Source organism: Physeter macrocephalus, chromosome 17 (genome assembly GCF_002837175.3).
Source record: "Physeter macrocephalus isolate SW-GA chromosome 17, ASM283717v5, whole genome shotgun sequence".
In the NCBI taxonomy this organism is placed as follows: Eukaryota; Metazoa; Chordata; class Mammalia; order Artiodactyla; family Physeteridae; genus Physeter; species Physeter macrocephalus.
In genome coordinates, this window is record NC_041230.1 from 19,872,156 (window position 1) to 19,887,665 (window position 15,510).

The 15,510-nt window shown below is 40.4% G+C and overlaps 1 protein-coding gene across 1 annotated transcript in view; it reads right to left on the minus strand.

Moving 5' to 3' along the window:
• The window catches only part of DNAJA2 (DnaJ heat shock protein family (Hsp40) member A2), a 13,696-nt gene extending 2,476 nt beyond the window's left edge, over nucleotides 1–11,220 (minus strand). The window contains exons 1-6 of the mRNA XM_024125037.3: nucleotides 11,005–11,220; nucleotides 9,300–9,359; nucleotides 8,760–8,983; nucleotides 6,142–6,222; nucleotides 5,766–5,899; nucleotides 3,986–4,182 (exon numbers count right to left, since the gene is read on the minus strand). Of these exons, the coding sequence (XP_023980805.1) occupies nucleotides 3,986–4,182; nucleotides 5,766–5,899; nucleotides 6,142–6,222; nucleotides 8,760–8,983; nucleotides 9,300–9,359; nucleotides 11,005–11,082 (774 nt within the window). The 5' untranslated portion in view covers nucleotides 11,083–11,220. The remainder of the gene's footprint in view (nucleotides 1–3,985; nucleotides 4,183–5,765; nucleotides 5,900–6,141; nucleotides 6,223–8,759; nucleotides 8,984–9,299; nucleotides 9,360–11,004) is intronic.
• Between the last annotated feature and the right edge of the window lie 4,290 nt (nucleotides 11,221–15,510).

Consider the following 15,510-nt stretch of genomic DNA (forward strand, 5'->3'; position numbering starts at 1 on the left):
CGCAACAAGAGAGGCCGCGACAGTGAGAGGCCCGCGCACCACGATGAAGAGTGGCCCCCGCTCGCCGCAACTAGAAAAAGCCCTCGCACAGAAACGAAGACCCAACACAGCCAAAAATAAATAAATAAATTTATTTTTTAAAAAAAATTATGGAGGCATACTCTGTTGTTCTGTGCTCCTTGAATCAATTTCAAAACCTTAGTTCTACAATTTACTGCAAAAGCCAAACTGCCACCATCCCTAGGTTTCCTAAATTTATATAAGGAAACCTAGCTATTCTCAAGTAATAAGCTAAAAACTTCTATCACGAAAGAATTGGAATTGGGAAAACAATGGCTCATGAGGTACAACTGAAGCTTCAAAAACAGAACCAGGTATATTTTACAATTATGGACCATTTCCAAACACTGCCTCTGAGTGAAAAGGTGTACAAGGCCCAGTGGGATTCTGGAGAACAGGTTCACTTGGAGTTTCCTCCAGATGTGATCCTAACAGGGGAAGGGGAAGGCCCAAGTTCAACTAAAAAAAATCAACCAGTAATGCTCAGCCAGTAAAGGGGCTCAAACCCCATGCTTCATACAAGTACAAACAAATTTTACCTCACCTAAAATTCAAAACTTGCTTAGGTGAATGTAAAACAAATACTAAAGTTGGCTTATTATTACCATAAGCCTATGGACTAGGTAATGCAAAGTGTTATTCAATAAACATTAAAAAATGAGCATTCAATGTGTAGGGAAAAATACATCCAATTTCACACATGCCCAACTTATAATGTTTGCTTATTAGAATTCACAAATATCTATAGTTAACTTTTGAAATTTAAGCTGAAATAAAATTAACTGCAGTGAAAGGTCACCTAGTTTTTTTTCAATACAATAGTTATCTCTTCCAAAGAATAATCCTGGCTGGTTCAGTCAGAGAGGAGAGCAAATCTGAAAGATATCCTCTTTTCCTAAATTATCCTCCTAAATTTACCTACGAAGAAAAGTTAATCTCAAACCATTATCTTGACCAGTGGTCCTGGACCAGCAGCCTCAGAAGCACCAGGAAACTGGTTAGGAATGCACATTCTTGGGCCTCATCCCATAACCACTGCATCAGAATCTATGAAGGTGAGGACCTGCAATCTGTAGTTTTAATAAACCCTCCAGGGGATTCTAATGTATGCTAAAGTTTGAGAACCACTGAACGTATATTTCCTATGAGAGTTTACTCAGTTTCTCACAATGGGTGGAAAAATTAATTTCAATACTGTTTCTTTCACGCAGCACTTTTCAATGCTTTTGCAAGTTCATAAAATCAAAGTGTTTCTGAACATATCATTACATTACTGTTCCAAAAACTATCTTTAACCAAATATCCTTTGGTTAAAGCTATATTAGAAGTAGGGAGTGGACTTCCCTGGTGGTCCAGTGGTTAACACTCTGCATTCCCAATGCAGGGGACAAGGGTTCCATCCCTGGTTGGGGAAGTTCCACATGCTGCACAGTGCGACCAAATAAATTTTAAAAAAAAAAAGAAGAAGTAGGGAGCATGAAGGGATACTATGTTCTTGTATAGGAGAGCTCAACTTAAAGTAATTCCAATAAAAAATGGTATTAGGGGTTTTTTTGGGGGGGGAGGGGACCAGCAGGAAGGGTGGTTATATTAGACAATTTGATGCTAAAATTCAGAGAACAAACAGGCAAGAATGGCCAGGAAATTTTTGAAAAACCAGACTAATGAGGAGAAATTACCAAGAACCAGACAGTAAAACACATAAAAGCTGTAATAATTTCTGGAAAAAAAAGAAGAGAGTATAGACGAGAGACTAACATCACCAGATCTTACCCACCACCGTGGTTCTTTGCTGTACAAATGCACTATGATAGCAAGATTGCCAAAATACACACACACCAGTACTAAAAGATGACACACATGCATACACAGCACTCTCAAAATTGAATTATTTTTTATCAGAAGATTTACACTCTGTTTCAGCTATAGTACCCACCCTGATCTCATGGCCTCACAATTCCTTCAGCACAAGTGTTGGGAGTTTTTTTTAAAAAAGAAAGCCCCAAACAAAATACAAGTATGTTCATGAACTAGTCAAACTAATCAATTTTTCTTAAGAAGGTTAAGAATATTCTCAGTGGTATAAATGAAACAAGATACCTCAATCTCATTTTGGGCTCAAATTTACTTTACCAGTCACAATAAAACCAAGAAGGAACAATCTTTGACCTCTTACTAGATGAACTTCCGTTCTAACCTTTATCATCTTCTATTTTCTACTTTAGACAACCAGTAACATCTGCCGTCTGTTGGAAATTCTACGCAATTCCACTGCTGCCAATAATTTTGGAGGTGATTTACTTCCAAATGCCTCCTCCTCACAGCCCCAAGAAAGAAGAGCAGCTTATTCATTATCCCATTTGATTCTACACTATCTTTCTGAGGGACGACTTTTTTTTTTTAGTATGCAAAGCCAAGCCCAGGGAAGCTAAAGCTAGTAAATGGGAGCCAGAACTTAAGTCCCTTGTCTCCAAGGTCAGTGATTTCTATTTTTTAAAATCCCAATATACTTACAGAATATTTTAATCCATAACACTCTTAAGGCAGAATTCTAGAAATTACTCCTTAAAAAAAAAAAACAACAAAAGCAATCTAGGGACGCTTGCCACTAGTAGGTTTGGCAATATTCACAAAAGGCCAAGATATATAGCAATTTACAGCTTTGCTGAGGCAATAAATTTGACTAGTACACCTTGAGAAAGGCTTGTCTAGGAGAGCAAGCCACAATCTAATGAGGGAATGAATTAAAGCAAATTCCCAGAATCTGCATCTCAATATGGCTTTAATCTCTATTGGATTCTTGAAATGATTTTTAAAATTTACTTTATTTGTAGAAATCACCATCAAATGGGAGAAAATTTTAGTGTGAACTAAAAAAGGCGGCTGACTTGTAATCTAAATACTTCCAAAGGAACTCAAAATGGCAATGCGATCAAGTACAAAGCCAGAATCCTGTCAAATGCTTCTATATTCAATAATTTAGGGGACTTCCCTGGTGGCCCAGTGGTTAAGACTTCACCTTCCAATGCAGGGGTTGCAGGTTCAATCCCTGGGCGGGGAGCTAAGATCCCACATGCCACGTGGCCAAAGAAACCAAAACATAAAACAGAAGCAATATTGTAACAAATTCAATAAAGACTTTAAAAATGGTCCAAATCAAAAAACAAACAAACAAAAAACTTTAACTATACTCCATCGCACATTTAAAAAATACAGATACAATGGTATAATCAAAATAACATATACCAGGCCACATCATCAGCCCAGTACATTTTGCCATGTACATTAACGGATACAATACAGAGTCAATGAGCAATTTAAAAATAGGGTGTTCCCTGGCAGTCCAGTGGTTAGGACTCGGCGCTTTCACTGCCGTGGGCCTGGGTTCAATCCCTGGCTGAGGAACTAAGATCCCACAAGCTGCGTGGCACGGCCAAAAAAAAAAAAAAGAAATTTAAAAATAAAATGTTTTTAAAACTGCAGAACCTTTTCTTTCAAGAAAGCTCACATAGATACCCAATATGTAAAACAAGTCAACAGAGCAGTACTGAGGAGTGAAGCCCTCACCAACCATCCAAGGAGTTTCACAGTGAAAACTAGGCTGCCTAGATTATCTGGTCCAATGCCCTTTTTTTCATAAATAAGGAAACCGGGGTACAGACACAACAGGATTACTTAAGGTTATACTGCCAGTCAATGGCAGAGCTGGGACCAAGACCAACTCCTTCTACAGTGCTTCTGACAGCACCTGTCTTGTTGGTCTACTAAAGAAGTCAGTTCTTATGAACTCAGCCTAAGGACTTAACAACTTCATCTATGTTCAGTGTTGCTTCAGGAAACTCAAACTGATCTAACCTATATCTTGCATACAAGACCCATTTCTGGTCTTCTGAGGCAAAAATAAAACAAACAAAAAGGAAATTACCTCATGTTCTTTTTCTTGTAGCAAAAGAACAATGTCTCCTGGTTCCACTCCTGGGGCCTGGTCTGCTTCCCCAGTAAATGTAATTCTCTGTCCATGTTTCATGCCTTTGTCTACGTGGACTTCAAGAATCTTGACTTCTTTAATCACCTTCTTCCCTTCACATTTTTTACAGCGGTCTTTTTCATTAATTACCTCCCCTGGAAAAAGAGGTCATTCAAACTTCCAGCAAGGGTACTATAACACACTCTTAAGTAAGATTGGTCTTGATAATGCCTTTATTCACTAAATAAATTTCCTGAACGTCTTTAAACTGCTACCTGAACTTTTGATTAAAATATCATTCTTAATAACAAAAACTCACATCTTACTGCAGGTTACCTAAAGGACCCAGCTACCTAGTCTCCTCTATTCCACAGTATAAAGTATCTTAAACAATATTTTCTTAACTCCTGATTCTACTTCCTAAGTTAAAACAAAGCCTAATGACCAAGCAAACAAAATGGGTGGTCGGATGCTGGAACTTCTATAACTGCTTCTTCAATTTTTGTCTTAGTTTCATTTAAATTTAACAATGGAGAGAGACAACCCAAATAAAATTTAAACATCCTTTATGACTCTAACAGTTTTTTTCTTCTATGTATTCTTCTGAAATATTTGATCAGTGCTATAATAAAATAAAACCCAAACTGTACACAGTATACTGTGAAAAAAAAAATACCATCAATTTCTAATGGCTGATTAGTGGCACACTTTAATGCTCAGATGACATGTATAAGTGACTTCAGGAACACTGCTACTGCAAAGTATGTTCTGCAAAGCACCAGTTCCATAAAATGGTAATGGCACATGGGAAAAGATTTCAGTCAATTCTGATTTCTTGAGAGTGGGAATTGTTAGCAACTTTAATAAGGTAAAATGCCCTGAGACGCTCCAGGAGGGGAATATGATATGCAGCTTCTCCAAATTATCTTGTCTCTTCCAGAAGCAATTTGGAAAAGGATGTTCTAGAACTGCCCAATATGGTAGCCACTAGCCAATGTGCCTATTTAATTTAAAAATAATTAAAAGTTCAGTTCCTCAGTCATACACAGGTGGCTAGTGGCTACTATACTAGATATTACATACACAGAACTTTCCCATCATCACAGAAAAACTCTTTTGGATAGCACTGCTCTAGAACAAGGGCTGGCAAACTAAGGCTCACAGGCCAAAATGGGCATGCCCTTGTTTCTGTAAGTAATGTTTATCTAGAAGACAATCATGCCCACTTGTTTACATATTGTCTGTGGCTATAAAAGTGCTAAAAGGGCAGAAGTGAATAGCAGTTTCAGAAAACATTCGCCCACAAAGCCTAAAATATTTACTTCTGTAAAAAGAAGTAAATTATTGCAATTGCTTCAATTGCAATAATCTATCCTCAAAAGCTAACTAAAGCTTACAGTAAAATTCTCCACTTATCAGAATGAGAACTAAACAATTTGCTTTCTCACTTTTACCAAATATAACGTTTTAAAATATAAAGGGACAAAAAACTTTGCCCCATCTTTTTGGAATGAAAAAAGACTAACATTTCACTCAACGTAATATAAGTTTACTGTTTATCTGTGTTCACTGGGCCTATACATAAGGAAATATTATTTTTACATTTTTCTTTCAGAACTCTCTGTATCTTTAATAAGATGAATACAAACACATGTTGAAAAGAAAAACTGTAAGACTCTCCAACTTCTGCATTCCCAATCCATCCAACATAAAAGCAGAGAAACACTGGCATGCATACCTTCTCCATTACAGTCAGAACACACAGACTGCATCTGTTGTACCATTCCTGGAGCCAGCTGTCTGATCATGATGCGTACACCTCGACCCCGACAAGCACTACACTTCTGAACAGCTCCAGACTTTCCACCTTGGCTAAAACAAGCAAAAGTATAAATTAGAATTCTCCCCCTAGGCCATGACAAATAGGAATTGTGCTTTTCACCTTCATCTTCAAAGCCCAATGACTGGTATTTAAAAAGACTTTCAGAGGTATCAGAAAGTGTTCTGGGTTGGGTAGTCAGTTTGAAGTCATGAACAATTTTTATCTGATATAGACTCAATGTGCCACTGAAAGAATGGATGAAATTCATTTCATAACCAGAAAACACACTTACCCACTGCATGCGCTACAGAGTACATTCTTGCTAAGTTGTAGTTTGGTTGTCTTGCCATTATACAGATCTTCTAAAGATACTCTGGAGAGAAAAAAATTAGGGTCAAATTTTGCCAAGTTCTCTTAAATTCAAGATATAAACGATAGCTGATATAGCAAATTCCACTATAACCTTCTAAACAAAGAATTCAAGAACACCTTACATAAATCAACTGAGTGAGATTTTATTTTGTAGCTCAAATTGTTTATGGCTATAAACAATAGATGTATTGCTCAAAGCCAGAACCTAAAGGATCAGGCCAATAATTTACTGTGCTGCATTTCCTGATAAACCTGATAACTGCACAAACTCAAAACATCACACCTTCTTCTGGCCTCAAGGAAGACCTCCACCTAATCCAACCCTCTGAATGAGGTAAAATTATTATCCTCATATTACAGGACAAAATTGAGGCACAGAGAAGTAACTTGCCCAAGATCACATAGGCAGTCTGGCTCCAGAGTCCAGGCTCTACTATAAGGCTCTGTCCCCTTCAAGGACAATTCAGAAATGCTACAAAGTCACATTACAATTTATGGGAGGCAATTAGATTGCATACGTCTTAAAAAAAAAAAATTGGTCTTATCTAGAGTGTGACAGATGAGAAGAATAGGTTTCCAAGAGAGCCTACAACAAGTTTTAGATGTCTGAAAAACGCAGTGAATTATAAGCAAAACTTGAGCAACTTTTACAAAAATTTCAAAGGGGTCTATGACCCCAAAATGGCCAAGTTAAAAAGCCTATTAAGGGCTTCCCTGGTGGCACAGTGGTTGAGAGCCCGCCTGCCGATGTGGGGGACACGGGTGCGTGCCCCAGTCCGGGAGGATCCCACATGCCTCGGAGCAGCTGGGCCCGTGAGCCATGGCCGGTGCGCCTGCACGTCCGGAGCCTGTGCCCCGCAACGGGAGAGGCCACAGCAGTGAAGAGGCCCGCGTACCGCAAAAAAAAAAAAAAAAAAAAAAAAAAAGCCTATTAACGCAACGGGAGAGGCCACAGCAGTGGAGAGGCCCGCGTACCGCAAAAAAAAAAAAAAAAAAAAAAAAAAAGCCTATTAAAAATCGCAACTGATAAAACCCAACTCGTCTTTATTCATACAGCATATCTAAACTGCAGGACCATTCATTTCCAAATAAACATCAAAAAAAAAATCTATATACATCAAAAGTCTCAAAAATATTATTCATTTATAATTTGCAAGCAATGCATTTAATTTGGTTTTACCCTTCGCATGGTGTTTTAAAATCTCCTTTAATAGTAAAGGTTTACTTTAAAATAGAGGAACAAAAGAAGTTAAATGTGCTTTGCAAAGCAACTATACTATTTTGTGGCATTCAAACGTTCTCAAAATTGTTATCTTTTATACATTCTAGACAGTATAATGAAACACTTATGGTCAAAACACTACCAGCACTTCCAAACAACAGCATAACTAGACCTTAGACCAAAGCACCTGGTTCCATAAGACTTTAACCTCCTCCTAAGAACTTTAACCAACCATTTACATGATAGGTAGGTAGGTCTTCTTCTCCTTACATATTAAACTGCAATTAGTATGCAACACCACTGTGTAAGAGGCCAGAAAAATCTTCATATCAATAAACATGGCAAAAGAAGGAAAAATGTGGGTAATGGTCTAGCGAAGCTGGCACTCTCCACCAGTGGGGCTAAACTGGCACAATCCTCTACAAGGCAATTTAGTTATATTTATCAGCCTCAAAAACACTGATGCCTGCCCAAGAATCTCTGCCAAGGAGAGACAAAGCTGAATATAAAGATACTCACAGCAGTACTATTTATGATAGGAAAAAACTGGTAACATCCTATAGAAAAGGGAATGATTAAATAAATGATGGAATGGAATATTATAAAGCCACCCAAAATGAAATGTTGTAATAACAGGAAAATTTTAACAAATTACACTTTACTTCCTCTTACCTACTCAAATGTATAAACTAGATACTATGAAATATTTCAAATAAACACTTGAACTTCAGTCTCTGGCATTTGCTAGTATAACCATTACTGGTCCATGAAAATTTAACGGGACAAAAGATCTCACAAATTCTGCAAAGTGAAATAGTTATTTTCATATTGGGTTCATAGTCTAAGATCAAGGTCAGACACCATTCATGTGTTGGCAGGTTAATGTCAGGCTTGGAAATCAATTTAGGAGAGTTCACACTGAGGAAAAGTAACGAGTTACTGTAACATGTTAACAAACTAGCCAGATGGTCACTCAATTTGTAAGTTTTTAAATAAAAAGTAACTCAGGAGGTTTAAATACTTCAAAGAATCTTCATAATTGGAACTTTAAAAACAAGCAGCCTCAGAAGCATATACCAAAACAATCTTCCTACTCTAAAAACACCAACCATCCTTTAAGATCTGTTAGCAAAATACCAACATTCAGGTTATTAAATTCAACTTAGTCACCCAATGAGGACAGCATGGTAAATGGAAGATTTTTTTTTTTTTTTTCTGATGGACAGAGTACTTTTTGATGCCTCTTCTTTTACTGAGTACTTCTACTTGAAAAAAAGTATTTAGCATTTTTCTAAAAAAAGAAAAAAGATATTCACTTGAGTGGATGCATCATGTCTTCTCCTCTTCTTCTGCCATTTCGACTTCTGCTCTGATTGCCCATGAAGCCGAATAATCCCCCACCAAAAATGTGAGAGAAAATATCATCCATGCCACCACCTCCGCCGCTACCTTCCCGAAGACCTTGTTCTCCATATCTGTCATATAGTTCGCGCTTCTCAGGATTTGATAGTACTTCATATGCAAAACTTATTTCTTTGAACTATAAAGAAAAAGTAAAAAGGAAAACAACTGGATTTTCAAATAAAAGACTACAAATAAAAAGCTATAGGAATCTAGAATTCATTTAATTCTAAGAAAAGTTACAAGTTACCTTTGGTTTGATTCTGGTCCTATTTACCACCAACCACTGCCCAGAATGATAGTATTCCCATTATAAAACCAAAATACTCTTAACATAAAAATATGGCACTATGGGCATAAATGGACTTTTCTTACAACATTCCCTTTTTTTCCCAAGAAGGGCGATTTAAGTTTAAAACAGAAATCTCAGGGGAAAAAAGTCTCAAATAACTTACTTTGTCACCAGCATTTGGATTCTTATCGGGATGGTATTCCTTGGCTAACTTTCTGTATGCCTTCAATAAAAGATTTTTTAAAAAAAGGTTATATATAAAGACCAGTTTAAAGATTTGTGAGTACTAACATAACATCCAATTTTCTGAGAAGCAATGTTCTAAAATCATAACCTCACAAAATATCCTTTATTCATTGGCATTGTTGGGCATATTCCATCTTAATACTGTTTACTCACTAATAACAAATCAGACAGTAGTTATACTTGAAAATAGGTTATACTAAAGCCAGATACAAACAATGAAACAAAGCCACAGAGAAAAACAAAATACTGAAAAATCCCCTATTTTCACTATTGTCAAATGTCTTTGATGGCCCGTAAGCAGACCAAGACGACTCCAATAAACTCTAAAGAGAAATGACGGTTAAGCTCTACAGCCTGCAAAAACACTAATATTAAAATTAAGCTAAGGGAAGAGATATGGGAACATATGTATATGTATAACTGATTCACTTTGTTATAAAGCAGAAAGTAACACACCATTGTAAAGCAATTATACTCCAATAAAGATGTTAAAAACAAAAAAATTAAGCTAAGCTAAGAATCCGGGCTCACGGTGGCTCCTCCAATTGTAGCATCAGGAAAAAGCCAAGACAAGCTCCTAGGTCATGGTTTATTTTCATACAGTGGATTGATTGGGGTCTTAACTGGAGTAACCTCGGTCTTAGTGAAGCTGCATACATTTGGGTGGCTGAGATATAAAGCGCTTAAGCGTTCATTCACAGACACCTGAATTATGTAACACAGAATAGCATTTCCGGTAAGGTAACAGGAAGTGCTTTTACTCTCAACTGCACCCGTCCCACTGCCTAAGGAGCATTCTCATTTTTCTAAGCTTACAAATCCGGATACTCTAAGCCCCGTGAAGATGCTGTGGGGCTTAATCAAATGCCTCAAATGCTTTGAAATTCTGAGATGAAAGATTCGCAGCAATGCAAACAGCGATAATGAGGCCTTCTATTTATTTTTTGTCAGTGTACACTCAGGTGTTTGGCTGGGACCCACAGCTTTTTCCTGAAACGAGTACATAACATTTGGGTTACCTGCCCACAGAACAATGCACCCAGACACAGACCCACGCCACCTCCGGGTCAATGGGCGAGGGAGGAAGAGTGGGAGAAGCTCCGCGGCCGCGGCTCCCAGGAAACATCCCTAAGTTCCTGCAGGCACCCGGCGGGGGCGGCCTCGACCCTCCGCCAGGCCCCAGACCAGCCCCGACGCGGCTCGGGCGCCGACGTCCGCGGCGCGGTCAACTCCTCTCCCGGGGCCGGGATGCGCTGGGCGTCTCGGTCCAACCTGTTTTTCGAGGGTGGTGACCTCGGCGCGGGGAGGGCCGGGCAAGCAGCTGCCTCCCGGGAGCGCCCGGCCTCCGGCGCCGGCCGGGGGAGGGAAGAAGGAAGCGTTTTCGTCGTGTTTGCGCAGGGGTGGGTTTTATTTGCTGCATCTGTAGGCGGGCGGGCGGAGCCGGCGGCCCAAGGTCAGCCGAGGCTGGAGTGCGCGGCCCGTGGTGGGCCGGTCTCGCCGCCGGCCCCCAGCCTGGGCCCGCCGCCGCCGGCTAGCGGGCCGCCCCACAGCGCGGCCTGGCAGTCCCAGCCGCGCAGGCCCGCGCCCCTCACACCCTGCCCGGGCGGCCCGCTCCCCAATACCTTCTTCAGCTCGTTCTCACTGGCGCCGGGCGGGACGCCCAGGATGTCGTACAGCTTCGTGTCGGCCACGTTCGCCATGGCGGCCGGCCGGGCAGCGCTCAGGGAGGAAGGCGGCGGAGCAGGCGGAGCGGAGCCGGGCCCACAGCAGCAGCGGCGGCAGCGGCGGCAGCGGCAGCGCAGGCCGAGCGAGACAGCGAGGGGGAAGCGGGGGCGGGGCCGAACTTTGAACCGACGCACGGCGCGCTGTGACGTTGCTTCGCGGAGCCCGCCTCGAGCGCTCGGCCGCGGTGGTGGCCGCGTCTCGGGCGGTGAGGGGGCGGGTGAGGTCCTCTACTACATTGAGGCTCTGGGCCGCTGGGCGAAGTCCAGCGTAGAAACCGGGATAACTAAGTGTGCACGCTACCCTCCGTGACACCAACTCTCTCCAGAGGTGTTTAGGGGGGTGCTGAAAGGATGAAGAGGCCGATGCGGCCCACAGCCGCCCCTCGGTCAGCTTCGAGTCCGGCGGGAGAGAAAGACGGGCCGGGCTCGCGGAGGTAGTCCTCAGACTCCGAGCTGCCGCCGGTGGACCCTCTGGATCTGGTTCCCTCGGGGTTTACGATGAAAAACAGCACCTGTGTGTGTGTGTGTGTGCTGTGTGTGTTTTATGTTAGTGCATTTTCAGACGTTTCACCAAAAGTAGTATATTATACCGAACGGTTAGCTACATTTTGCCCACTTTGTTTCATCTATTCCCCCCATACTCCCTACTTCCAGTGTTTTAAGGGAAATCATTAAGTTTATAAATACTCTATGTATATATAAGTCTAACAGATGACTTTTTAAGGCATAATCACATCACCACATGTAATGAAATGAATTCCTTCATCTAATTCCTAGTCCGTGTTTAGATTTTCACAACTGTCTCATGTCCGTTCACAATTGGTTTGTGGCATCTAGATCCACAAGTTCCACCCGTTACTTCCGGATCATGTGTTTAGGTCTCTTGGTAGCTTGAAAATTAGCCAACACCAGAGGTCTAGATGGTATCAGGCAGCCTGGTTGGGCGCACAGTCATCTGGTGATTGTTGCCCATGATTTAGAGTTGCTTCAGAAAATGTTTGCTATGCATCTGCCATGTGCTAAGAGGTATGGACGCCTGGACTGGTGGAGGGGAGTGTTAAGAATAAGCCATGGTGCCTGCCTTCAACCCACTAACGATTTATGGAAACAGAAAAAATAAGATGTTCTGATCCTTTGGAACCTGAACTGGTAATAAAGACTCCAGCATAGGCATCTCACTTAGGATAATCCCTTCTCCCTGGCTTTCCCCCAGACCTAGTTTGGAGGGCATTGAGTACCATGCCAAAGAGTTGAAATTTATCCTGAAAACCCTGGGGAGTTAATTGATGTGAAGTCATGATGCTCCTTTCACCTAACTCTTCCAGTTTTCTCAAATCCTGTCCAAAATGCTACTGTTTCAGTGAAGTCTTCCTAGATTCCACAACCTGGTGAAAATTACTATCTCATTTGAGTTCCCACTATCCTTGGCTTGTGCCTTTTGTAAGATAGGTCTGATGTGGGACTTGAGTGGTATTTTGCTGTGAGTCTGAACTCCATTAATGGGCTGTAAGTTCCTTAGGGGAAATTCACTCCTCTGTTTTTGATTGCAGATGGTCTAGTTTTGAATGCAGTAAAGGCCTCAATAATTTCAATTCCCCCACTTCCTTTTCACATTTTGAGTGGTTCATAAGAGGCAGCATAAAGTTGTGGTGGAGTTAGAGTGTGGGGGCTGGTAGCCTGAGTCCGCCATTTATTAACAATGTGACCTTGAACAAGTTACTTAACTTTTCTGAGGCTGTCGCCTCACGTGGGAAATGGGGTTTAATAGTATTTATAGCATTGGCTTGTTCTAAGGATTAAAAGAGTTAATACAGAGTACTAAAAACGGGAGCTAAAACCAAGTAAGTATTAGCTACTTTTTTTGGCCCATTTGCCTATAAGCTGTCTCCACGTCTCTATTCATTGTCTTTATTTAAATTCTTGGATTCCCAAGTGGAATTCCCCAACTTCCTCCATTGCCTATGTGGAATACTCCTCAGTCCTTCTTCCCGATCTCAGATAGATATCCAGCTCTCCCTGCTTGCCAATGACCATATTCTCTTCTTCCTCCATCCATTTGTTCTCCACACGAGAATATAAACTGAAAACTTCGTCTTTATTGTAACCTTCATGTAGTTTATTATTTTATTTTCATCTTATTTTCTTTCTGTCCGTAATGAGTCAAAAAGAGCTGAACTTTTCTATTTGTTTCAGTTTTAATGTGTTTTTAGCAAGGGTTTTCCCTTGGTTCAATTTTAGCTTCTGTTTTCTAGTGAAGAGTAGCTGGGTAAATCCCCCCACCCCACCCCAGGTCTGAGTTATTTTTTTTACCTGACTTAAATCAGTCGCCGCAGTTCATATATTTTTAACTTTCATTTATTCACAATATTTTCTCCATTTCTGAGTGTTAATTGTAGTCAGCATTGTTATTTGCTAATGTTTCAGGTCAACAAGTTATTTCAGAACGGTTCTGTGTGCTTCAGCTGACACTTGCCGTTGCCGTCCTCCCTGTCATCACATATTGAGTCAGATCTGCGTCAGGGTGAGCACGGTAACATTTCAGCCACTGAGTTTGTGTTTTTAAGGTAGCTCATTTATTTTCGCTCCATATTTAGGTAATGCCATGAAGGGAACAAGACCTTTATCTCATTTCATGTCTCAGGCATCATAAAATGCTGAGTCACAGTGCATCTGAGGGCTGCTCTCACTAGGCAAATGATTTAAAGTTTGAAGTTCGAGTGATTTCAGCTTTCTGCTAGGTTTATGTTGTTCAATTTCTTTCTTTTATCTTTTTTTTTTTTTTAATTTGGTATACTTGTGTAACTTTGTGGGGTTGAGGTGGGGAGTAGGTGGGTAAGGACTAGGGAGAGACTGTATGAACCAGAAAGGCCATTCATATTGTTCCCAGCTAACTGAATACAGAACCACGTAACCCATTATTTTAGATAGCCTTGTGTATATGATTCAGGCAGTTCAAACAGTAGTTTTGCTTTCTGCCTTTTATCTAACTAGTTTTGTGTGTATGTGTGTGTGTGCACTTGAAAAGAATGTTTATTCTGCTGTTGTTGTGTGGAGTGTGCTATAAATCTAACTAGTTTTGAATGTACAGAGCAGGTGACGCCATTTGAAATATTTTTCATGGTATATGGAAGGCAGTACTCTTGTCATGAGGATATTAGTGCCATTAGAATCTATCATTGTTGGTACTCGGAGAAGAAAAAATTGTGGGGTTTGGATCACTGGATAGTCTGCATTCCTTGCAGTTACTAAACTGGATTGTTTAGTGATAGGACGCATGATTGTATATAGTGTATATGTATCTATGTTTACATACATATATACATTTGTATACATACACATGTACGTATAGTGTATATGGCTGTATAGCCCCACTGCTAACCTGTCAAACCCTGTCATGTCAAACGCTTCCAAGTCAATTAGCACATTTAAACTTTCAGTTTGCTTATATCATTGCAATGGTATAGTAAGCAGAGAAACTGGAAAGTTTAACCATTTGTGTGGGGAAAAATAGTGGTGAAAATATGTCTATATATTCATTCATTCAACAAATATGTATTATGGACCCACTGTGTGTCAGGCACTTGTCAGGGCTAAGGATACAATCATAAACAAAACAAAATCTCTTCCTTCACAGAACTTACATCCTAGTGGTGAAGACAGAAGGTAAACAAACAAGTAAATATACAGTATAACAGATGAGAAAGAAGAGAGATAAGGAAGTATTGAAGTTGGACACTTTTTATTTACGGTATTTGGGGAAGACTTCATTGATAAGGTGATATTTGAACTTTAAAGGAAGTGAGGGAGTTAGCTAGGAGGATATTTGAGAAAACTTCCTAGCAGTGGGCCTGCAAAGGCCCTAAGGCAGAGCATGCCTGGTTTATTAGAGGAAGGAAGCCAGTATGGCTGGGTGACAGCAAGTTAAGGAGATATTAGGAGTTGAAGTCAGACGTTGTGAAAGACCCAATTAGGTCCATTGTAAAGACTTTGGCTTTTACCCTGAGTGATATGGGAAGCCATTAAAGCGTTTGAGCAGAAGAGAAACGTAAACCAAGTGGTATTTTAAATGCATCTGGTAGCTGTGTTGAGAATCTATTGTAATAAAACCCTGGAGAGGGATGACTTGGGCCCAGGTAGAAGAGCTGGAGTTGGTGAGGAATGGTTGGATTCTGGATATATTTTGAACTTGGAGCTGATAGAATTAAATTTGGGGTGGAAATGGGAGTGGGGTAAAAATAAGAGTTCATGTTAAATTAGAGATGCTTATTAGACGTTCAAGGAGCAATGCTGAGGAAGCAGTGGGTTTATAAGAATAGAGTTGGAAGGGCTGCAGTCCAGGCTGAAGATGTAAATTTAGGACCCTGTCAACACATTGATGGTGTATAAAGAGATAAGACTGGGTAA